This window comes from Gorilla gorilla, chromosome 4 (genome assembly GCF_029281585.2).
Source record: "Gorilla gorilla gorilla isolate KB3781 chromosome 4, NHGRI_mGorGor1-v2.1_pri, whole genome shotgun sequence".
NCBI lineage: Eukaryota > Metazoa > Chordata > Mammalia > Primates > Hominidae > Gorilla > Gorilla gorilla.
Genome location: NC_073228.2, coordinates 61,139,209 through 61,164,224, shown reverse-complemented (window position 1 = coordinate 61,164,224; position 25,016 = coordinate 61,139,209). Strand labels below are relative to the sequence as shown.

At 42.1% G+C, this 25,016-nt stretch overlaps 1 protein-coding gene and 1 non-coding gene across 4 annotated transcripts in view; both read right to left on the bottom strand.

Moving 5' to 3' along the window:
- ATAD5 (ATPase family AAA domain containing 5) overlaps nucleotides 1-25,016 on the bottom strand; it is a 67,620-nt gene that overhangs the window by 29,316 nt on the left and 13,288 nt on the right. For 2 of the 3 annotated variants that reach the window (XM_055388564.2, XM_055388567.2), the window contains exons 7-14: nucleotides 14,966-15,150; nucleotides 13,179-13,336; nucleotides 11,963-12,125; nucleotides 9,657-9,839; nucleotides 4,444-4,540; nucleotides 1,830-1,909; nucleotides 843-985; nucleotides 587-737 (exon numbers count right to left, since the gene is read on the bottom strand). In XM_055388564.2, coding sequence (XP_055244539.2) covers nucleotides 587-737; nucleotides 843-985; nucleotides 1,830-1,909; nucleotides 4,444-4,540; nucleotides 9,657-9,839; nucleotides 11,963-12,125; nucleotides 13,179-13,336; nucleotides 14,966-15,150 — 1,160 coding nt within the window. The remainder of the gene's footprint in view (nucleotides 1-586; nucleotides 738-842; nucleotides 986-1,829; nucleotides 1,910-4,443; nucleotides 4,541-9,656; nucleotides 9,840-11,962; nucleotides 12,126-13,178; nucleotides 13,337-14,965; nucleotides 15,151-25,016) is intronic. The other variant, XM_019026910.4, reaches the window with a different exon arrangement.
- LOC115934768 (U6 spliceosomal RNA) lies at nucleotides 8,330-8,434 on the bottom strand. Its single transcript, XR_004070524.2, has one exon. It is a non-coding gene; the product is annotated as a U6 spliceosomal RNA (small nuclear RNA).

The window sequence follows — 25,016 nt, the reverse complement described above, 5'->3', positions numbered from 1 at the left end:
GATATGAACCTTGTTTGGATCCAGATTTGAACAAATCATTTGAAACAACAGAAAATTGACATTAGACTGTGCATGAGATGATATGAAGAAATATAGTTAATAGATCTTTTTTTTTGGAGATGGGATCTCACTCTGTCACCCAGGCTGGAGTGCAGTGGCCCAATCACAGCTCACTGCAGCCTCAACCTTCTAGGCTCAAGTGAACCTCCCACATCAACTTCCAGAGTAGCTGGGACTACAGGCATACACCACCACACCTAGCTACTTTTTTTTTATTATTATTTGTAGAGACAAGGTCTCGCTATGCTGCTTAGGCTGGTTGTTAACTCTGTTGGGTCTGATTATGATATTATAGTTATGCTTTTTTAAAAGTCCTTATCAGATAGAGATAAATATTGAAGAAGGTATGGGTGAAATGATATGATGGTCTTCAGATTTGTTTTAAAATAATCTGGCAGGGGTGGGCAGGAAACATGTGTACGTGTAGAAGATAAAAAATAAATGGCAAAATGCTGATAATTAACATTATTTTCTTAGATTTTATTTTTTTCAAAACATTATGGCTTAAGGAAAATAGTTTACTTACTTGGTGACTTGCCTATGTAGTAGCTATTAAAAAAACAGGGTTTTTGTGAGTTTACACCTTGTTTGTCTACTTGATGGGACTGAGTAGCTTCCTTCAACTGAGATAGAATTTGTCTACCACTGCGCTGGGAAGAGGCATTCACTTCAAATATCTAAAAGAAGAATATAAGAAAAAACGAAGGGAGAATGGTTTATGTTTCCTTTTAATCCAAGGGTAATTATTACATTAACATTCTCTCATCACAGCTGTTACTAACCTTAAATCCAAGCTCCTGGGCACAAGCATACACTGCAGCAGTTTTTCCCACTCCTGTTGGCCCTGTTATAAGGACAGTATTGCAAAGACGACTCTCTTCTTCATCATCTGAACTGCCTTTAAAGTCTATGCCACCCGAGAAATCTGAAAAATTATTCAAATGCATATAAAATGACGATTGCTGAGGAAGCAATTCTACCTTATGAAACCCAATGATCAAATCCCACAAACTTCTTGCAATAAATGCTGAAAAATTACTTTATACAGGCCGGGCGCGGTGGCACATGCCTGTAATCCCAGCACTTTGGGAAGCTGAGGCGGGCAGATCACAAGGTCAGAAGTTCGAGACCAGCCTGGCCAAACCCCATCTCTACTAAAAATACAAAAATTAGCCGGGTGTGGTGACACATGCCTGTAGTCCCAGGTACTCGGTAGGCTGAGATGGGAGAATCGCTTGAACCCAGGAGGTGGAGGTTGCAGTTAGCTGAGATCACACCATTGCACTCCAGCCTGGGTGACAGAGTGAAAAAAAAAAAAAAAAAGTAGAAAATCAAATATAAAATACCAATTAAGAAATTTTATAGGCCAGGTGCAGTGGCTCATGCCACTGCTTAATCCCAGCACTTTGGGAGGCCAAGGTGGGTGGATCACGAGGTCAGGAGTTCAAGACCAGCCTGGCCAAGATGGTGAAACCCCATCTCTACTAAAAATACAAAAATTAGTTGGGCGTGGCGGCAGGCACCTGTAATCCCAGCTACTCAGGAGGCTGAGGCATGAGAATCACTTGACCCGGGAGGTGGAGGTAGCAGTGAGCCGAGATTGCACCACTGCACTCCACTATGGGAAACAGCAAGACTCTGTCTCCAAAAAAAAAAAAAATTAAAAAAAAAAATTTAAAAAAAAAGAAATTTTATAGAAAGTTTTAGTTAATGTAACTCTAAAAATGTTCAGTGAAATGGTAAAAAAAAAAAAAAAAGACACAAAATACCTTCATGTTTCTCATCTCTTTTTCCCTTCAGATTCTGCCTTTCTTCCAATTCAGCTCTTCTTTTCCAGTCTTTCAACCAACTGCCACAAGAAAACGTAATAAAAATAATTCACAGAATATAGCTATGCCTTAGACTTTATGTTAAAATGATTATCAGGGGAAGTTATGACATATTGTTAGTTTCTCTGCCACTGGCCATTCAACTGATGAAGGCTTTCTTGTTATTTTTACTAGTACAGCTTTATATGGCATATTGTTAGTTTCTAAACACTCCACAGTGCTTGTGAATCAACTAAAGAGTAAAATAGTTTTACATGGACATGAACATTTTTAAATGAAGTAGTTTCTGCCAAAATATACAAGACTATGTGTGTAAGAATATTCACTGTAGCATTGTTCATATTAGCCTCTAACAGGAAAAACATAAAAATACACTATTGGGGAAAAATACATTATAGTACACTCACTTAGAAACTGGTATACAGCAATTAAAAAGAACTGAGGTGGCAGGGCAGGCACGGTGGCTCAGGCCTGCAATCCCAGCACTTTGGAAGGCGGAGGCAGGTGAATTGCTTGAGCCCAGGAATTTGCAACCAGCCTGGGCAACACAGCGAAACCTGTCTCTACAAAAAACATTAGCCAGGCATGTTGGTGCACACCTGTAGTCCCAGTGACTTGGGAAGCTCAGGTGGGAGGATGGCTTGAGCCTGAGAGGCGAAGGTTGCAGTGAGCCAAGATTCAACCACTGCACTCCAGCCTGGGCAACAGAGCAAGACCCTGTTTCAAAATAAAAAAAAAGAACTGCGGTATATTGTGTAATTCCATGAAAGATGCCTAATATACAATGTACAACAGAAAGATTAAGTTCTAGTCTAGAGCTAGAATGCCTGAGTTTAAATCCCAGTTCCATCACTTTCTAGCTGTGTGACTTTGGACAAATAACTCAGCCTCTCTAGGCCTTGGTTTCTTCATCTATGAGATGAGGACAACAGTATTTATGCTCATAGTATTTTTCTTTTTTTGAGACAGTCTTGCTTTGTCACTGGAGTGTAGGGGTGCGATCATAGCTCACTGCAGCCTTGAATCCTTGGACTCATGTGACCCTCCCACCTCAGGCTCCTGAGTGGCTCAGAATCCAAGTGGGCGCCATCATTCCCAGCTATTTTTTTTATTTTTTGTAGAGATGGGGTCTCCCTATTTCACCCAGGCTGCTCTCAAACTCCTGGCCACAAGCAGTCCTTCTGCCTCAGCTTATGAAAGCACTGGGATTACAGGCTTGAGCCACTGTACCCAACTGCTCACAGTACCGTTCTAAGGATAAAATGAATTAAGAACAGTACAAGTAAAAAAAAAAAAAAAAAGAAAGAAGGAACAATACAAGTACTTAGAACAGTAGTACCAAGTTCACGCTATTAACTGTAATTATGGGTCCGTAAATCCTTATATGAAATCCTCTGGACCAGATTGTTTTAGAATTAATTTTTCAGATACTTAAAAGGTTATTTGGTACATATACTGCATATTACATAATACCCCTAATGGGGTCTAGGCAGTACACCCATAATCATTTAAGTTGGTTTGGTTTGTTTTTTTGCTTTGTTTTGGGACAGAGTCTTACTCCGTTGCCCAGGCTGGAGTGCACTGGCACGACCTCGGCTTGCTGCAATCCTCACCTCCCGGGTTCAGGCGATTCTCATGCCTCAGTCTCTCCAGTAGCCAGGATTACAGGCGTGCATCACCACACCCAGCTAATTTTTGTATTTTTAGTAGAGATGGGTTTTCACCATGTTGGCCAGGCTGGTCTCGAACTCCCAGCCTCAAGTGATCTGCCCGCCTCAGCTTCCCAAAGTGCTGGGATTACAGGTGTGAGCCACTGCACTGGGCCATCACTTAATATTTTTATTAAAAAATATATGAATTCTGGCCAAGTGCAGTGGCTGACACCTGTAATCCCAGCACTTCAGGAGGCCAAGGTGAGTGGACCACCTGAGGTCAGGAGTTTGAGACCAGCCTGGCCAACATGGTGAAACTGTCTCTACCAAAAATACAAAAATTAGCCTGGCATGGCGGTGCACCCCTGTAGTCCCAGCTACTTCAGGAGGCTGAGGCAGGAGAATCTATTGAACCTGGGAGGCAGCGACTGTAGTGAGCCAAGATCGTGCCATTACACTCCAGCCTAGGCAACAGAGTGAGACTCTGTCTCGAAAAAAAAAAAAAAAAAAAAACAATTTGTAAATTCTACTAAGTGTAAAGGTATAACAAATTTCATGTAATAAAGTCAATAAACTTTCATTGTTCAGAATTTTTTGGATGTGAGAATGGAAGATGAAGGACTGGGGACCTGAATTAATAGTAATGTGATCCCATTTGTTAGAAAGGAAGGAACTAACATATGCATAAAAATATTTTTCTGGAAGCTTTTACAAAAAATTTTCAATGATTATCTCTGAGAAGTAGAAATGTAAGAAAAGAGGGCTACTTTTCACTTAAACTTCTACCAGTTTTTTGAAGATTTTATCATGAGATATATTACTTTGTAACTACAATTTCGAAACAAAAACAGTAAAACTAAGTTTGTAAACTATTTCTCAATTCCTTTACACATTTTACCAACCTATGTAACTTTTTTATAGCTAACTCATTTCCTATAAGTTCACTGGCAGTCTGAGGTTGATACTTTTCTGTCCAAAGCATGTCTTCAGTTCCAGAATCTAAAGCAAAAAAAAAAAAAAAAAAAAAATTAAGGTATTCATTCCTTGACATAAACATATATGAATTATTAGTCATTTACATTATTGTTACAATGTCACAGTAGGTATTTGCAGAAATATTTATATTTACAAAATGCCAGAGGTACTTTTAAAACAACATTACATTTAAAATTCTTCACACCAAACCCTTCCCCCTAAAAAAAAATAACCACCATAATCTTATTAAAATATTAAAGTGTTAGCCGGGCGCGGTGGTTCACGCCTGTAATCCCAGCACTTTGGGAGGCTGAGGTGGGCGGATCACGAGGTCAGGAGATCGATACCATCCTGGCTAACACGGTGAAACCCCATCTCTACTAAAAGTACAAAAAATTAGCCGGGCGTGGTGGCGGGGGCCTGTAGTCCCAGCTACTCGGGAGGCTGAGGCAGGAGAATGGCGTGAACCCGGGAGGCGGAGCTTGCAATGAGTGGAGATCACGCCTCTGCACTCTAGCCTGGGCGACAGAGCGAGACTCCGTCTCAAAAAAAAAAAAAAAAAAAAAAATTAAAGTGCACACTTAAACATTGTTTTTTTTTTTTTTTAGGATTACCATCTGGCCCAGCAATCACATTACTGGGTATATACCCAAAGGAAAATAAACTGTTCTACCAAAAAGACACATGTACTCACATGTTTATCAGCACTATTTAGAACAGCAAAGAGACTGAACCTGGGAGACGGAGGTTGCAGTGAGCCAGGACTGTGCCACTGCACTCCAGCCTGAGCAACAGAGTGACAGTCCATCTCAAAAAAAAAAGCAAAAATGGAATCAACCTAAGTGCCCAAAAATGGTGGATTGGATAAAGAATTTGTAGGACATATATACACCATGGGATAGTATGCAGCCATAAAAAAGAAAGAAATCATATCCTTTGCAGCAACATGGTTGCAGCTGGAGGCTATTATCCTAAGTGAATAAATGCAGAAACAGAAAACCAAATAATGCATGTTCTCATTTATAAGCTGAACCTAAACACTGGGTACACATGGACATAAAGATGGGAACAAAAGACACTGGAGGCCACATGTGGTGGCTCACACCTATAATCCCAGCACTTTGGAAGGCCAAGGCAGGTAGATCACTTGAACCCAAGAGATCGGGATTGGCCTGGGCAACATAGTGTGACCCTGTCTCTTAACAACAACAAAAAAGACACTGGGGACTACAAAAGGGAGGAGGGAAGAAGTGAGGACAAGGGTTGAAAAACTATCTATTGGGCAGTATGTTCACTATTTGGGTGACAGGTTCAATTGAAGTCCAAATCTCAGCATCATGGAATGTATCCATGTAACAAACCTGCATATGTGCCCCTTGAGTTGAAAATTAAAAATAAATAGTTTTTTTCTTTTTTTAAGAGATGAGGTCTTGCTATGCTGACCAGGCTGGACTGCAGTGGCTATTCACAAGCACAAACACAGCTACCTGCATTCCTGAACTTCCAGCCTCAAGCTCCCACCTCAGCCTCCTGAGTAGGTGGGACTACAGATGTGAGCCACCACAAACGGCAATATTTAAATTTTTAGTAACCACTGAAGAAACATGAACGATGAGAAATAATCTGTGGCATAAAACCAATAATCAGGATGGGTGCAGTGGCTCATGCCTGTAATCCCAGCACTTTGGGAGGCCGAGGCGGGCAGATCACTTGAGATCAGGAGTTTGAGACCAGCCTGGCCAACATGGTGAAACCCCATCTCTACTAAAAACACAAAAAGTAGGCCAGGCTCGGTGGTTCACATCTGTAATCCCAGCACTTTGGGAGGCCGAGGTGGGAGGATCACTTGAGGTCAGGAGTTCGAGACCAGCCTGGCCAACACGGTGAAACCCCGTCTCTACTAAAAATATAAAAATTAGCCAGGCGTGGTGGCACATGCCTGTAGTCCCAGCTACTAAAGAGGCTGAGGCAGGAGAATAGCTTGAACCTGGGAGGTGGAGGTTGCAGTGAGCCGAGATTGTGCCACTACACTCCAACCTGGGTGACAGAGCGAGACTTTGTCTCAAAAAAAACAAAAAAAAGCCGGCGGCGGTGGCTCACGCCTGTAATCCCAGCATTTTGGGAGGCTGAGGAGGGTGGATCACAAGGTCAGGAGATCAAGACCATCCTGGCTAACAGGGTGAAACCCCATCTCTACTAAAAATACAAAAAATTAGCCGGGCGTGGCAGCGTGTACCTGTAGTCCCAGCTACTCAGGAAGCTGAGGCAGGAGGATGGTACGAACCCAGGGGGCGGAGCTTGCAGTGAGCCGAGATCGCGCCACTGCACTCCAGCATGGGCAACAGAGTGAGACTCTGTCTCAAAAAAAAAAAAAAAAAAAATACATAAAGTAGCCGAGCATGGTGGTGGGCTCCTGTAATCCCAGCTACTCAGGAGGCTGAGGCAGAAGAATCGCTTGAACTCAGGAGGTGGAGGCTGCAGTGAGTCCAGATCATGCTACCACAGTCCAGCCTGGGCATTTTGACTATGACCAGAGGTTAGATGTGGAATTTTCTTTTTTTCTTGAGACAGGGTCTTGCTCTGTTACCCAGCCTGGAGTAGTGGTGCAATCATGGCTCACTGCAGCCTTAACCTCAAGTGATCCTCTCACATCAGCCTCCTGTGGAGCTGAGACTACAGGCATGTGCCACCATGCCTAGCCAATTTTTTTTTCTTTTTTTTTTGTAAAGGTGTAGTCTCCCTGTGTTGCCCAGCCTGGCCTCAAACTCCTAGGCTCAAGCAATGCTCCCACCTCGGCCTCTCAAAGTGCTGGGATTATAGGGATGAGCCATGGTGCCTGGCCCCAGGTATGGAATTTTCCACTTATGGCACCATGTCAGCACTCAAAATGTTTTGGATTTTGGAGCATTTCAAATTTCAGATTTTTGGATTAGGGATACTCATCCTGTATAAAGCTATATAAATGAATAAATCAATAGCATACTTTGGAAAAGCTATATAAACTGAATGGGGCTGGGCGCGGTGGCTCATGCCTGTAATCCCAGCACTTTGGGAGGCCAAGGCGGGTGGATAACCTGAGGTCGGGAGTTCAAAACCAGCCTGACCAACATGGAGAAACCCAGTCTCTACTAAAAATACAGAATTAGCCGGGCATGGTGGCACATGCCTATAATCCCAGCTACTCGGGAGGCTGAGGCAGGAGAATCGCTTGAATCCGGGAGGCAGAGGTTGCAACAATGAGCCAAGATCATGCCATGGCACTGCAGCCTAAGCAAAAAGAGCAAAACTGTCTCAAAAAAAGTAAATAAATAAACTGAATGAGAACATGTCAGAGATACGTAAAACATGGTGTAAAATAGTATGTATGGGATAAGACCAGATTTTTTTTTTTTTTTAACTTTGTTACCTTTTTTTTTTTTTTCCCCTAGACAGAGTCTTGCTCTGTCTCCTGGGCTGGAGTGCAGTGGCGAGATCTTGGCTCACTGCAGCCTCCGCCTCCCAGGTTCAAGCAATTCTCCTGCCTCGGCCTCCCAAGTAGCTGGGATTACAGGCACGCACCACCACACCTGGTTAATTTTTGTATTTTTAGTAGAGACAGGGTTTTGCCATGTTGGCCAGGCTGGTCTCAAACTCCTGACCGCAGGTGATCCACCCACCTCGGCCTCCCAAAGTGCTGGGATTACAGTTATGAGCCACTACGCCCGGCCACTGTGTTACTTTTTTTTAAACTTTTTTAATTTTAAAATTGTCATCCCTTCACTTGAGGTCAGTTTGAGGCCAGCCTGGCCAACAGGGCGAAACCCCATCTCTACTAAAAATACCAAAAAAAAAAAAAAAATTGCCATCTTTGCACAAGGGGCCATGCTAATTTTCTCTGTATCATTCCAATTTTAGTATATGTGCTGCCAAAGCGAGCACAATACCAGATTTTTTTTAAAGCACATATATTGGCCGGGTGCAGTGGCTCATGCCTGTAATCCCAGCACTTTGGGAGGCCAAAGTGGGCAGATCATTTGAGGTCAGGAGTTCAAGACCTGCCTGGACCACACGGTGAAACCCTGTCTCTACTGAAAATACAAAATTTAGCTGGGCGTGGTGGCGTGCGCCTGTAGTCCCAGCTACTCAGGAGGCTGAGGCAGGAGAATCACTGGAACCCGGGAGGCAGAGGTTGCAGTGAGCTCAGATCAGGCAAGCGACGGAGAGAGATGCTGTCTCAAAAACTAAAAAAATAAAAGCACATGTATTTATGGAAGCACAGAAAAATCAAAGACTGAACACCTATCTGTTAATATGGTCATTTGTAAGCCCATAATCTGTGAGGTTCTATTTATTTCAAACACATATTTATTGTTTGAAAGTTGCAATGAGCAAAAGAAAAAAAAAAGAGAGAGAAGGAGAAAGAATGAAAAGTTAAAAAACAAAAGAGTTCTAGGACTAGAAGGAAAAACTCGAATTTACCAGGAATGGAAGATGTTAACATTTCTGGTGCAGACTGTTATCATCTATTAGAATATCAAAATCTGCACTTTGGGAGGCCAAGGGCGGGGAGGGGGGTGGGGGGTGGATCACCTGAGGGCAGGAGTTTGAGACCAGCCTGGCCAACATGGTAAAACTCTGTCTCTACTAAAAATATAAAAATTACCTGGGCGTGGCCAGGCACGGTGGCTCACACCTGTAATCCCAGCACTTTGGGAGGCCGAGGTGGGTGAATCATGCGGTCAGGAGTTCGAGACCAGCCTGGCCAATTCCGTCTCTACTAAAAATACAAAAAATTAGCTGGGCATGATGGTGGGCTCCAGCCCGGGCGACCGTGCAAGACTCCATCTCAAAAAAAAAAAAAATTATCTGGGCGTGCAGGTGGGTGCCTGTAATCCCAGCTACCCGGGAGGCTGAAGCAGGAGAATCACCTGAACCCAGGAGGTGGAGGGAGGTTGCAGTGAGCGAAGATCATGCCATTGCACTCCAGCCTGGGTGACAAGAGTGAAACTGTGTCTCAAAAAAAGAAAAAGAAAATCTAAAATTAAAATACAATTGAATTAAAATTTTTTAAAAAGCATATCAAAATCTTCTACTGCTTTGGTTTCCACTTTGCATGTCCTCAAAGCAATCTATTTCTTTTGGGATGTTTTAGAAAATATACCTTTGGAAGAATCTAGCTTTATCCCAGAAGAGTTGTTTCTTTTGCTAAGTTCTTCTGACTTCCTATTGGTCTTCTCCAGATTTTTTGAATACTCATTTGGTTTCTTTCTTTTTGACTTAGAATTTTCTGCTTCCACGAGTTTCCTTTTGGTTTCTTTATGGCTGACATCAGCCTCCAGTTCTGCTTTGGGAATTAAAGAAGTGCATGTGCTTACTAATCAACAAAAACCAGTAATATTAATATCACTTCCAAGTATCCAATAGTCTTGTAACTTTAAAATGCAAAGGCAATCCAGGTGCAGTGGCTCAGGCCTCTAATCCCAGAACTTTGGGAGGTTGAGGTGAGCGGATTGCTTGAGTCTACGCGTTTAAGACCAGCCTCGGTAACATGGGGAAACTCCATCTCTACTAAAGATACAAAAATCAGCCAGGGGTGGTGGCATGCACCTGTAGTCCCAGCTACTTGGGAGGCTGAGGTGGGAGGATCACATGAACCCGGGAGATCGAGGCTGCAGGGAGCCATGATCACACCACTGTACTCTAGCCTGGGTGACAAAGTGAGACCCTGTCTCTTAAAAAATAAATAAATAGGCCAGGCACGGTGGCTCACACCTGTAATCCCAGCACTTTGGGAGGCCAAGGTGGGTGGATCACCTGAGGTCAGGAGTTCAAGACCAGCCTGGCCAACATGTTGAAACCCCGTCTCTACTAAAAATACAAAAATTAGCCAGGCATGGTGGCGTGTGCCTGTAATCCCAGCTACCTAGGAGGCAGAAGCAGGAGAATCGGTGGAACCTAGAAGGCTGAGGCTGCAGTGAGCCGAGATCACACCACTGCCTGGGCGGCAGAGCAAGACTCCGTCTCAAAAAATAAAAATAAATAAACAAACAAACAAACAAACTGTACTCTAGCCTGGGCGACAAAGTGAGACCGTGTCTCTTAAAAAATAAATAAATAGGCCAGGTATGGTGGCTCATGCCTGTAATCCCAGCACTTTGGGAGGCTGAGGTGAGTGAATCACTTGAGGTCAGGAGGTCGAGACCAGCCTGACCAACATGGTGAAACCCCATCTCTATTAAAAAATACAAAAATTAGAAAGGCATGGTGGCAGGTGCCTGCAATCTCAGCTACTAGGCAGGCTGAGACACCAGAATCACTCAAACCCGGGAGGCAGAGGTTGCTCTGAGCTGAGATTGCGCCACTGCACTTCAGCCTGGGTGTCAGAGCAAGACTCTGTCTCAAAAAATAAATAAAATAAAATAAAATAAAAAGGCAAGAATCAAATATAACATACTGAAAGCAAGCTGGAGATTTTAATACTTAGACTGTCTTTTATACAAGCTATATAAGCTAAAATTATCTAAGGCATTCCTTAAGTACATAATATTTTAACATAATTAAAGCTATCTTTGAGTTGGCATTTTTGGAAACTGGCGGGGATTAACGTTGCACATTGCATTGTACAAGATACTTTTACTTCAGCTGAACAATTCTCCCTGCCAACTGTAAGCAATGTTGTCTGTGGTGAACACTTCCAAGTGTCATTGGTTAAGTCTTAGTGTTTTCAAAACTGACATGTTAGGCTGGGCGTGGTGACTCATGCCTGTAATCCCAGCACTTTGGGAAGCTAAGGCAAAAGGATCACTTGAGCCCAGGAGTTCAAGACCAGCCTGGGCAACATGGCAAGACCTGGTCTCTACCAAAAATACAAAAACTAGCCAGTCTCATAACCCAGTCTCAAGAGAATAAGTAAAAATTTAAAAATAAAATAAGCTAGGTGCAGTGGCGCAAGCCTGTGGTCCCAGCTACTTGGGAGGCTGAGACACAGGAATCACTTGAGCCCGGGAGGCGAAGGTTGCAGTGAGCCAAAGTTGCACCACTGCATTCCAGCCTGGGTGACAGAGCAACACTCTAAAAAAAAAAAAAAAAAAAAAAAATAGGCCAAGCGCAGTGGCTCACGCCTGTAATCCCAGCATTTTGGGGGGCTGAGGTAGGTGGATCACCTGAGATCAAGAGTTCAAGACCAGCCTGGCCAACATGGTGAAACCCCATCTCTACTAAAAATACAAAAATTAGCAGGGCGTCATGGTGGGTGCCTGTATTCCCAGCTACTCAGGAGGCTGAGGCAGGAGAATCGCTTGAACCCAGGAATCGGAGGTTGCAGCGAGCCAGGTTTGTGCCATTGCACTCCAGCCAGGGCGACAAGAGCAAAACTCCGTCTCAGAAATAAAAATAAAAATAAAATAATAAATAATATAAAAACCCAAAACTGGTATGTTAACATAAATGATAATAATTATCACTAACCTTGTTTACTATGACACTCGGAAGAAAGTACTTGGTGCTCAATTCGTTTTTTTAGGAGTAAGGGAAAATATTTTTTCAATGAAAATTCAGGATTTGACCACCTAATTTCCTCAAGCAAAAGATTTCTTACTTCTTCAGTAAATTCCTTCCTTGTCCTCATGAACTGCAATAAAGAATAAAATGCACAATAACAGACCAACATCATCTATTCATGTTAATTACAATACTACCAACCACTTTCTGTCCATCATAAATCAGTATCAACGTAAGATTAGCTTTAGGCCGGGCGTGGTGGCTCACGCCTATATTCCCAGCACTTTGGGAGGCCGAGACGGGTGGATCATCTGAAGTTAGGAGTTTGAGACCAGCCTAGCCAACATGGCAAAACCCCGTGTCTACTAAAAATACAAAAATTTGCCGGGCATGGTGGCGTGTGCCTGTAATCCCAGCTACTAGGGGGAGCTGAGGCAGGAGGATCGCTTGAACCTGGGAGGCAGAGGTTGCAGTGAGCCGAGATCGTGCCACTGCACTCCAGCCTGGGCAACAGGGCGAGACTCCATCTCAAAAAAAAAAAAAAAAAAAAAATAGCTTTAGTCACTAAATATAAAGCTTATGAAGAATTAATTTATTTTTCTCCCTTTGAACTAATTATATCTATTAGATTATATGGCCTACTTATAAAGTATCTAAATGTGCTATGTAATCTAACATTCTTTCAGAACTGGCAATCATTAATTCTTAAAATGTTTTTAAAGCTCTATGGGTATTTAAAAGAAATGTGTACTACAATTAGGATTTATTTTTAAATATTAGGCTGGGTACAGTGGCTTACGCCTGTAACCCCAGCACTTTGTGAGGCCGAGGCGGGGGAATCACCTGAGGTAGGGAGTTCAAGACCAGCCTGACCAACATGGAGAAATTCCGTCTCTACTAAAAATACAAAAATTAGCCGGGCATGGTGGTGTGTGCCTGTAGTCCCAGCTACTCGGGAGGCTGAGGCAGAATTGCTTGAACTCGGGAAGCAGAGGTTGCAGTGAGCCAAGATTGCACCACTGCACTCCAGCCTGGGCAACAGAGGGAGACTCTGTCTCAAAAAAAAAAAAAAATTAAACTCTAGGACAACACTCGAGGCTATAAGAGTAGATATCCAAAAATGTTTTTCCTCTGCAAGATGTAAGGGAAACACTCTACAATGGATGAACTATTTAATACTTACCACAGCAGCAGAGTTACCGCTTTTCAACTTTGAATTCAATGTTGAAAATTCACCAAGAGCAATACCACATTTTGAGAGATCTATTACTTTAGTGTTCAGTTCTTTAAATTTAGTTAAGAGAGGACAAGAGGGTGGTTTCAAATGCCACAAACAACACCCTAAAGAAAAATAGACAAATATCTTAATAAACCTTATTTATATACTATCCATTTACTGAATGTCAAATACGTAAACATGAAAAGTCTTGACAACTACATAATTAACACAAACATACCAAAAACCACATGACTATAAAGGGAACAAAATCCTACCCTCCAACAAATAGAATTAATAAAAATCACCTAGACTTCCCTTCCAGTTGTTTAAAACAAACAAATATTAACAAACTTTCCTTTCTTTTCAAATCAACCTTGATACTCAGGTTAAAACTTTTAGGAGGGCCAGGCATGGTGGCTCACGCCTGTAATTCCAGCACTTTGGGAGGCCAAGGCAGGTGGATCACTTAAGGTCAGGAGTTCGAGACCAGCAATCCCAGCTACTCAGGAGGCTGAGGCAAGAGAATTGCTTGAACCCAGGAGATAGAGGTTGCAGTGAGCTGAGATCTCATCACTGCACTCCAGCCTGGGCAACAAAGCAAGACTCTGTCAAAACAAACAAACAAACAAACAAAAACCTTTTAAGAGGCAGTTAGCAACCTGGTCTAAAGTCTAAACTTTTAAGTTAGACCTGGATTCAAACCCAACCTCTGCCACTTACTAACCTTGTGAGCACTGGCGAGATCCTAAATCTTAGTTTCTTCATCCTTACATTCAAAGTGAGGGTGATAATTATAATACTCAACCTCTTAGAGTTGTTATCAGGGTTAAACTAGATATGTATATGAATTGCTCAGCAGAATTCCAGACAATAGTAAGCGTTCAATAATTCTGAAGGTTGTAAGAGAGAGAGGTTCCCTCTGTGCTTGCCTCTTTGCTCATCTACAAATAGATATGCTAAGTTTTATGGCAGCACTCCTGTGAAAATGAGTTTATCAAAATGAGTCAAGAAAAGCATAACTAATTTCTCCAGTTGAACATACTATTGGAAAATGCTATATAAAGCTGTACTAGTAAAAATAACAAGAAAGCCTTCATCAACTGAATGGCCAGTGGCAGAGATGGGAAATAAGAAAAAGTAGAATAAATTACTGAAAAGACTAGCTGGGAAATTCCCACGTACAGAAAAAAGGCTAAACTTTTTTTTTCTTTTCTTTTTTTGAGACAGGGTCTCACTCTGTCACCTAGGCTGGAAAGCAGTGGCATGATCATGGCTCACTGCAGCCTTGACCTCCTAGGCTCAAGTGATCCTCCCACCTCAGCCTCCCGAGTAGCTGGGACTACAGGCATACACCGTCATGCCCAGCAAATTTTAATTAATTAATTAATTTAGTTAGTTAGTTAGTTTAGAGACAGGATCTTGCTGTGTTGCCCAGGCTGGTCTCGAACTCCTGGGCTCAAGCTCTTCTCCTGCATTGTCCTCTCAAAGTTCTGGGATTACAGGCATGAGACACCACACCCAGCCTACACCATTTTATACAAGAAACTTGAGCATCCATGAGTGCTAGTATCCACAAGGGGGTCCTGGAATCAAACCCCATGGATAGTGAGAGAAATTGTCCTTAAAATTCACACTAAAGTCACCATAAGAATGATAATTAAACTTCAGCCTCATCTTTAAGAAACTTACATAGTTCAATGTTCCTGCTAACAGTTGAAGAGTAAATATTCAATAATAAAAAACAAACTTACCATCATCCTTTTGTTGCACATGTACGACTCTCTGGAAACTGGTACTCACTGCATTGTACACATCCAATGCAGCAGCTTTCTTTGCAATTTGCCGTTTCAACAAATCTGGCAAACCACTCATTAGGAAGTCACGCTTTGCTTTACATTGAACATCACAATCCTGAGATTTTTCAGATGTATCTTGACTTTTAAGAAAATGATTTGAAAAAGAAAAGCTAAGGTTATAAACATTTAAAGGAATAAACTATCTGGAAAATAAACATTTTTAGGGCTGGGCCTGGTGGCTCATGCCTGTAATATAAGTACTTTGAGAGGCCGAGGTGGGCGGATCACTTAAGGCAAGGAGTTCCAGACCAGCCTGGTCAACGTGGTGAAACCCCATCTCTACTAAAAATACAAAAATTAGCCAGGTGTGGTGGCAAATGCCTGTAATCCAAGCTACTTGGGTGGCTGAGGCACGAGAATCACTTGAGCCTGGAAAGCAGAGGTTGCAGTGAGTCAGGATCACGCCACTGTACTCTATCTAGCCTTCCAGTCTGGGCAACAGAGTGAGACTGTCTCAAAAAATAACAAAAAACAAAACAAAACAAAAACCAGAAAAGAGAAGAAACACCTTTAAATTTAATTTTTAAAAATTAAATAAATTGGCAGGGCATGGTGGCTCACGCCTGTAATACCAGCACTTTGGGAGGCCGAGGAGGGTGGATCACCTGAGGTCAGGAGTTTGAGACCAGCCTGGCCAACATGACGAAACGCAATCTCTACTAAAAATACAAAAATTAGCCGGGCATGGTGGCGGGTGCCTGTAATCCCACCTACTCAGGATGCTGAGGCAGGAGAATGGCTTAAACCCAGGTGGCAGAGGTTACAGGGAGCCGAGATCATGCCACTTCACTCCAGCCTGGGTGAAAGAGGGAGACTCCATCTCAAAAAAAAAAAAAAAATTAAATTAATTTAATAAAATGTATTAAATTCAATAAATTAGTATTTTAGGTAATAAATTTACCTAAATATAAAATATATATTAGGTAATTGATATAAAATACTTAAATATTAGCTTTATCTATAAAATATAATTATATAATTTATATATAATTATATAATTTATATATAATTATATAAAAATTTTGTTTTAGATTTTATATAAAATATTGACAAATATTAATTTTATTAAATTTATTTAATACATTTAGGTAATAAAATTACCTAAAATATTAGCTGATCAAATTCTTTTTTGCTCATCACAAAAATGAAAGTCTACCTATGTTAAGAAATTAAATAAAAATAAATATGTATAGAAAAAAGTGACTTAAAGGACATCCACCAAAATGTTAATGGGGGCTATCTTTGGGTGGTAGGTGAGTTTTTTCCCTCTTGTCTTTTGTTTTCTTGCTGAACAATCAGAAAAAAAAAAAAATCACTGTCACATTTCAAAAAGTTAATACAAGAACTTCTGATGTAATATTGTTCCCAATGTAACAGGAGGAAGAGTAGGGTCCTTATTATTGTCTCAGTTTTATGCAGTTTATCTTCAGATTGCAAATCATAGGGAGGCTGACTACAGTGGCAGGAGTGGGACAGAGGCAAAAGGGTGGGGAGAATGGGAGGTTGGAGTAGTGGAAGATGGTGTGTCACAGCTTATATGTCCTTCCTAGCCTGCCTGTAGAAAGAACAAGACTCACAATATTCTGTGCAATTAGATATTTGGGCTGGTAATTCAAAAGAGACTACAAAAACTTTTTCTGTATTTCTGTTTTCCTTTCCTCTTTGAGTGAAATGAAGGGAAAATAAGCTATGAAGCCAGATAGATACTAAATGAGATATCTCTTTTCTTTTTTAGAAAAGAGGAAGTGTATTTTTTTTAACTGTTAATTGGCGGGAAGGAGGAAAAGATGGGTAAAGTTGTAGTTAAATTAGTATGTCTCTATAGCAGAAGGTAGGTGTTAAGGAGAGGGGTACAAGGTACTAATAAAAAATATACATATTATATATAATGTATCATATATTACATATATATTACATGCATATACATATATTACACACATATAAATAGTTTTAAATGTTTGTGTGTGTGTACACATATACATACATATATAGCTGGTATGGTTTGGACGTGTGTCCCCTCCAAATTTCATATTGAAATACAGGCCAGGCGCAGTGGCTCATGTCTGTAATCCCAGCACTTTGGGAGGCTGAGATGGACAGATCACCTGAGGTCGGGAGTTCAAGACCAGCCTGGCCAACATGGCGAAACCCCATCTCTACTAAAAATACAAAAATTAGCTGGCTGTGGTGGCAGGCGCCTGTAATCCCAGCTACTCGGGAGGCTGAGGCAGGGAGAATCGCTTTAACCTAGGAGGCGGAAGTTGCAGTGAGTCGAGATCATGCCATTGCACTCCAGCCTGGTCAAAAGAGGGAGATTCTGTCTCAAAAAAAAAAAAAAAAAAAGAAATATAACCTCCAATGTTGGAGGCAGGCCTAGGTGTTTGGGGTCATGGGGGCAGATCCCTCATGAACGGATTGGTGCTGTCCTCACAGTAATGAGTAACTTCTCCATCTATTAGTTCACCCGAGAGATGGTTGTTTAAAAGAGGCTGGTACCTCCTCCTCTCTCTTGCCACTTCTCTCGCCATGTGACAGGCCTGCTCTCCCTTCACCTTCTGCCATGAGTTGAAGATTACTGAGGCCTCACTAACAGCCAAGCCGATGCTGTACAACCATGCTTGTACAATCTACAGAGCTGTGAGCCAAATAAACCTCTTTTTCTCTATAAATTACCGAGTCTTAGGTATTCGTTTATGGGAATGCAAAACAGACAAACACAATATCCTAACTTTATCTACTGAAAAGGCCTAGAAGCACTGCCACATCAGGAGCAATGAATTTAATGCTAGACCTTCGTCTCTAAATACCATCCTCCACGAAAAGGAACCAGGGGTCCATAGAGAAATGGCTAACTGCAGAGCTGAGACAAGGCAAGTAAAATAGAAGCCTAGAATATCTTCCTGTTCCAGAAATTAAGAAATGCTCCATAAATTATGAGGACATGTCAAAGGGACATAGAAACCAAGCTGAAGAGCTCACACTGGCCAAATTAAAAACAATTTGAGCATCAAAATAAGTAATATGAATGGATTACAATCCACTGAATAAAATAAAAATGAAGAAATAAGTGAATAAATAGATAAACTGAGGAGACAAGCTCTTATAGCAGCCAACTAACAAAGAAAGAATGACTGCAATAGAGAATCACCATTTGGAAACCATCATCATGTGGTTAATTCCATTGGAATTCATCAGTATTAAGGCCCATAATTGCAGGTTTGATGAGAAACAAGATTTTGGCATTTGGCCAGGTGGGTGGCTCACATTTGTAACCCCAGCCAGGAGTTCAAGACCAGCCTGGGCAAAATAGTAAGATCTAGTCTCTATTTTTAAAAAAGCAAAAGAGGCCAGGCAAGATAGCTCACGCCTATAATCCCAGCACTTTAGGAGGCTGAGGCGAGCAGATAACTTGAGACCAGGAGTTTGAGACAGCCTGGCCAACATGGCAAAACCCCATCTCTGCTAAAAGTACAAAAATTAGCCAGGTGTGGTGGTGCATACCTGTAATCCCAGCTACTTGGGAGGCTAAGGCACGATAATCGCTTGAACCCGGGAGGCGGAGGATGCAGTGAGCCAAGATAGTGCCATTGCACTCCAAAGCAGTCCTCCTGTCTTGACCCTTGACCTCCTGCTCTCAAGCGATCTGCCCAACTCGGCCTCCCAGAGTGTTGGGATTACAGGTGTGAGCCACTATGTCTGGCCTACCCTTAGGATTTTTTTTTTTTTTTTTGAGACAGAGTCTTGCTCTGTTGCCCAGGCTGGAGTGCAGTGGCAGGATCTCGGCTCACTGTAAGCTCCACCTCCCAGGTTCACGCCATTCTCCTGCCTCAGCCTCCCAAGTAGCTGGGACTACAGGCGCCCGCCACCACGCCTGGCTAATTTTTTGTATTTTTAGTAGAGATGGGGTTTCACCATGTTAGCCAGGATGGTCTTGATCTGCTGACCTCGTGATCCACACGCCTTGGCCTCCCAAAGTGCTGGGATTATAGATGTGAGCCACCGTGCCCAGCTCAGAATTTTTAAATATATATTTTTAGAGACCGGCACGGTGGCTCACGCCTATAATCCCAGCACTTTGGGAGGCCGAGGCAGGTGGATTACCTGAGGTCAGGAGTTCAAGACCAGCCTGGCCAACATGGTGAAACCCCGTCTCTACTAAAAATACAAAAACAATTTAGCAGGGTGTGGTGGCACACCCCTGTAATCCCAGCTACTCGGGATGCTGAGGCAGGAGAATTGCTTGAGCCCGGGAGGCAGAGGTTGCAGTGAGTCGAGATCGTGCCACTGCACTCCAGCCTGGCTGACAGAGCAAGACTCTGTCTCAAAAAAAAAAAAATACATATATATATATATATAAATAATAATTTCTTTAAAATAATGATTTTTTAATATATGACTTGCAAACAAGGATAGTTTTACTTCTCCCCTTCCAAACCTTTATGTCCTTTTATATATTCTTCTTTCCTAATTGAACTATCCAGGACCTCTAGTAAGAGATGTCTTAGAGCTTGGAGGATATTACGTTAAGTGAAATAAGCTGAACACAGAAAGATAAATACCCCATGTTCTCACTCTTATGTGGAAACTAAAAAAGTTAACCTTAGCCTGGGTAACATAGCAACAACTTGTCTCTACCAAAAAAACAATTAGCTGGACATGGTGATGCACATCTGTCGTTCCAGCTATTTGAGGGGCTGAGATGGGAGGATCACTTGAACCCAGGAGGTTGAGGCTGCAGTGAGCTGTGAGCGCACCACTGCACTCCAGCCTGGGCAACAGAGCAAGTTGCTGCCTCTAAAAAAAAAAAAAAAAAAAAGAAGTCTCATAGAAGTAGAGAGTAGAATAGTGGTTAATAGAGGTGGGAGAGGGGAGGGGAGAGGGAGACATAGCCAGAGGTTGGTTAACAGATATAAAAGTATAGCTAGATAGGAGGAATAACTTCAAGTGTTCTACAGTACTATATGGTCACCATAATAAACAAAAATTTATTATATATTTTCAAATTTTGAAGAAGAGCAAAAAAAAAATTTTTTTTTAGCGACCGCGTCTTGCTCTGTTACCCAAGTTGGAGTGCAGTGGCGTGATTACAGCTCACTGCAGCCATGACCTCCCAGGCTCATGTGATCCTCCTGTCTCAGACTCCCAAGTAGCTGGGCCTATAGGTATACACCACCATGCCTGGCTAGTTGTTTACTTTTTTAAAGAGATGGAGTCCCACAGTGGTGTCCAGGCTGGTATTTTTCTGTTCTTATACCAACACAACACACTTCTATTACTGCAGGTTTGTTCAATGTCTTGAAATCAGGTAGTGTAGAGGCCTTCAAATTTTTCTTCTTTTTCAAGATTATCTTGTCTATTCTAGGTTCTTTGTGTCTTTTAAATGTTAGGTTTGTCAAACCCATAAACTGGACGTCATCAAACTTCTGTACTTCAAAAGACACAACAAATAAAAAGGCAAGGTAATATATTTGCAAAACATGTATCTGACAGAGGACATGTAGTCAGAATATATAAAGAATCCTCACAACTCAACAAGAAGAAAGACAAGTCAGTAAGAAAAGGGGCAAAAGATTTCCCTAAGGAAGATATACAAAAGGCCAATAATCACAAGATGTTCACCATCAGTAGACATGAGAAAAATGAAAATTAAAACTATGAGATATGACTACATAGCCATTCAAATAGATAAAATTAAAAAGACAGAGAAATGAAGATGTATATCCACACAAAGACTTATACATGAATGTTCATAGCAGCTTTATTCCCAATAGCTTCAAATTGCAAACAGCTGGGTGCAGCGGTGCACGTTTGAGTCCCAGCTGCTCAGGAGACTGAGGAAGGAAGATTGCTTGAGCCCAGGAGTTCAAGGCCAGGCTGAGAAACATAGCAAGACTCCATCTCTTATAGTGGAGGGAAAAGACAAAAGGAAACAATCCAGATGTCCGTTAATAGGTGTATGGAGAGACAAAAAGTGGTATATCCATACAATGAATACTACTGAGCAAAAATATAGCCAGGCACGGTGGCTCACACCTGTAATCCTAGCACTTTGGGAGGCCGAGGCAGGCAGATCACTGGAGGTCAGGAATTCGAAATCAGTCTGGCCAACATGGTGAAACCCTGCCTCTACAAAAAATACAAAAATTAGCCGAGCATGGTGGCGTAGGCCTGTCGTCCCAGCTACTCAGGAGGCTGATGCACAAGAATCACATGAACCCGGAAGGCGGAGACTGCAGTGAGCCAAGATCATGCCACTGTACTCCAGTCTGGGCGACAGAGCGAGACTCTGTCTCAAAACAAAAAAAGAAAAGAAAAAGAAAACTAATGATATATTTGACAACATGAATAAATCTCAAAATCATCATGCCACCTACAAGAAGCCAGACACAAAAGAGCATATACTATATGATTTCATTAATATAAAATTCTAGAAAATATAAATTAGTATAAAGAAAAGAGACTAGCGTTTGCCTGGGTTGGGGCCACTTAGAGAACAGACTACAAAAGAGCATGACAAGTCTGAGGCAGGCAATGAAAATAACTTGGTATCTTGATTATGGTGGTTTCACTGGGTGTACAACTGACAAAGCTCACCAAAATACACACTTTGAATTGATAGAATTGACCTTGCCTTGTGGCTCACGCCTGTAATCCCAACACTTTGGGAGGCCAAGGTGGGTAGATCACCTGAGTCCAAGAGTTTGAAACCAGCCTGGGCAACATGGCAAAACCCTGTCTCTACCAAAGAAAAAAAAATACAAAAAATTAGTTGGGCATGGTGGCACATGCCTGTAGTCCCAGCTACTTGGGAGGCTGAGGTGGGAGGGACGATCACCTGACCCTTGGAGGTCACGGCTACAGTAAGCTGTAATTGCGCCACTATACTCCAGTCTGGGGATGACAGAGTGAGACTCCGTCTCAAAAAAAAAAAAAGCCTGATAATGCCAAGTGTTATCAAAGATAGGCAGCTACTAGAACGCTTATACATTGCTGGTGGGAGTGTAAAACCGAACAACAACTTGGGCAACAGTTTGCCAGGTTCTTATAATGTTAAACATGTACCTCCCTAATGACAGAGCAATTCCACTTCTAGGTATTTATTTACCCAAGAAAAATGAGAACACTTGTCCATACATGTGTATAAGAAAGTTCATAGCAGTCAGGCGGAGCGCGGTAGCTCGCGCTTGTAATCCCAGCACTTTGGGAGGCCGAGGTGGGTGGATCATGAGGTCAGGAGATCGAGACCATCCTGGCTAACATGGTGAAACCCCATCTCTACTAAAAATACAAAAAAATTAGCCAGGCGTGGTGGCAGGCGCCTGCAGTCCCAGCTACTCGGGAGGCTGAGGCAGGAGAATGGCATAAACCCGGGGGGCGGAGGTTGCAGTGAGCCTAGACTGCGCCGCTGCACTCCAGCCTGGGCGACAGAGTGAGACTCCGTCTCAAAAAAAAAAAAAAAAAAAGTTCATAGCAGTCTATTTAATAATAGCCAAATACTGAAAATAACCCAAATGCCCATTAATAAAGAATAAATAAAAAATATTGCAGTAGGCCAGACACAGTGGCTCACGCCTGTAATCTCGGCACTTTGGGAGGCCAAGGCAGGCAGATCACGAGGTCAGGAGTTCAAGACCAGCCTGGCCAACATAGTGAAACCCCGTTTCTACTAAAAATACAAAAAATTAGCCAGGCGTGGTGGCGGATGCCTGTAATCCCAGCTACTCGGGAGGCTGAGGCAGGAGAATCGCTTGAACCCAGGAAGCGGAGGTTACAGTGAGCGGACGTCGCGCCACTGCACTCCAGCCTGGGTGACAGTGCAAGACTCCATCTCTCTCTCTCTCTCTCTCTCTCTCTATATATATAGCGGCATATTCATATGAGTACTACTTAACTACGAAAAAGAACAGACAACTGATATGCTACCTTGCCAAAGAAACTAGAGACAAAAGTATACCTACTGCAGGATTTCATTTATATGAGAGTCTAGAAAAGGCAAACTAGTCTATATCAACAGAAAGCAGATAAGAGATTGCATGGGATTCGGCAGAAATTAACTGCAATGAGGCACAAGACTTTTTTTGAGAGTGATGAAAATGTTCTATATTTTTATTGTGGTGGTAATTACAGGTATGTACATTTGTCAAAACTCAAACTGTGGGCCAGGCACGGTGGCTCATGCCTGTAATCCCAGAACTATGGGAGGCTGAGGGGGCTGGATCACCTGAGGTCAGGAGTTAGAGACCAGCCCGACCAACATGGAAAAACCCCATCTCTACTAAAAATACAAAATTAGCCAGGCGTGGTGGCACATGCCTGTAATCCCAGCTACTCGGGAAGCTGAGGCAGGAGAATCACTTGAACCTGGGAGGTGGAGGTTGCGGTGAGCTGATATCACACCATCGCACTCCAGCCTAGGCAACAAGAGCGAAACTCCGTCTCAAAAAAAAAAAAAAAAAAAAAAGAGAGAAAAACTCAAACTGTTGGCCGGACACGGTGGCTCACGCCTATAATCCCAGCACTTTGGGAGGCCGAGGCGGGCGGATCACAAGGTCAAGAGATCGAGACAATCCTGGCCAACATGGTGAAACCCCATCTCTACTAAAAATACAAAAATTAGCTGGGCATGGTGGTGCGTGCCTGTAGTCCCAGCTACTCAGGAAGCTAAGACAGGAGAATCGCTTGAACCTGGGAGGCAGAGGTTGCAGTGAGCCGAGATCGCGCCACTGCACTCCAGCCTGGCGACAGAGTGAGACTCCGTCTAAAAAAAAAAAAGAAAAAAAAAACCTCAAACTCTTTACTTAAAATGGGCACATATTATTATATGGACAATATAACTAAATGAAGTTGATTTAAAAATATGTATGTGTGCATGTTTGTGGGCGTGTATACTATGCAAAAGCAGCCAGACACAAAAGAATATATATATGAAGTTTATGTGATGTTCTAGAATAGACACAATTAATCTATGGTAATAGAAATCAAACTAATTGATGGAAATAGAAATCGAATATTTTGGTAATCTTGTGGTGATGGTGGTGGTGGGGATAATAGGAAAGAGGACACAAAACCTTTCTGAGCTAAAAAGAAGATTGTTATTTCTTGATAAGATGCACTTGTCAAAACTGCATACTTAAGATGTGTGTGCTTAACAATATATAATTACACCTCAGTAAAACTTGAACAGAAAAAAAGATAATCTGAACCCATGTTGCTCCTAGACCTGACCTTCCATCATGCCACCCAGGCGCATAAACTAGAACTTACATGTCATCCTATACCTTCCTCTCCCACACTCTCACTCCCACAAATCCCATTAATCATCGAGGGATTTTTAATTCATCTCCTAAAATTTTTTCATATGTCATCCCCAACAACCTAGTCCTTACCTCCATCATCTCACAATACCTGGACTCCTACATCTACTCTAACCCCTCTTCCATTCCATTCTTTATCCAGCAGGCCAATTAAACTTCTAAAATCCAAATCTGTTTAGGTCTATATTTATGTTTAAAACCCTTTGGCTGCTTCTTATTTGCTCTTAATATAATAATAAAATCCCTTAACATGGCCTCCTAGGTCCTACATTGGCTGGCACCCACCTCTCACCCTTGTTCTCTGTGCTCTAGTCACACTAGCATTCTATCAGTTTTTGGTATTTACCAAGTTCCTTCCAGCTACAGAGACTTTACATAGACAGTTCTCTCTGGCTGAAACACAGTTCCTCCTCCTGATGAACTCCTGCTCATCCTTCAGATTTCAGTTCAGACATCATTTCCTCATTGAAGTCTTCTTTAATCAGACCAAACCTCCTCAATATGAATTATACCTCTCCTTAGCACAACTGCAATTTTTCATTTGTTGACCCAATAAATGTTTAATCATAGACCATCTTCCATCTCCACTTAAGCCACAGGAGGACGGGGAATGTGTCCTGTCTTATCCCCAT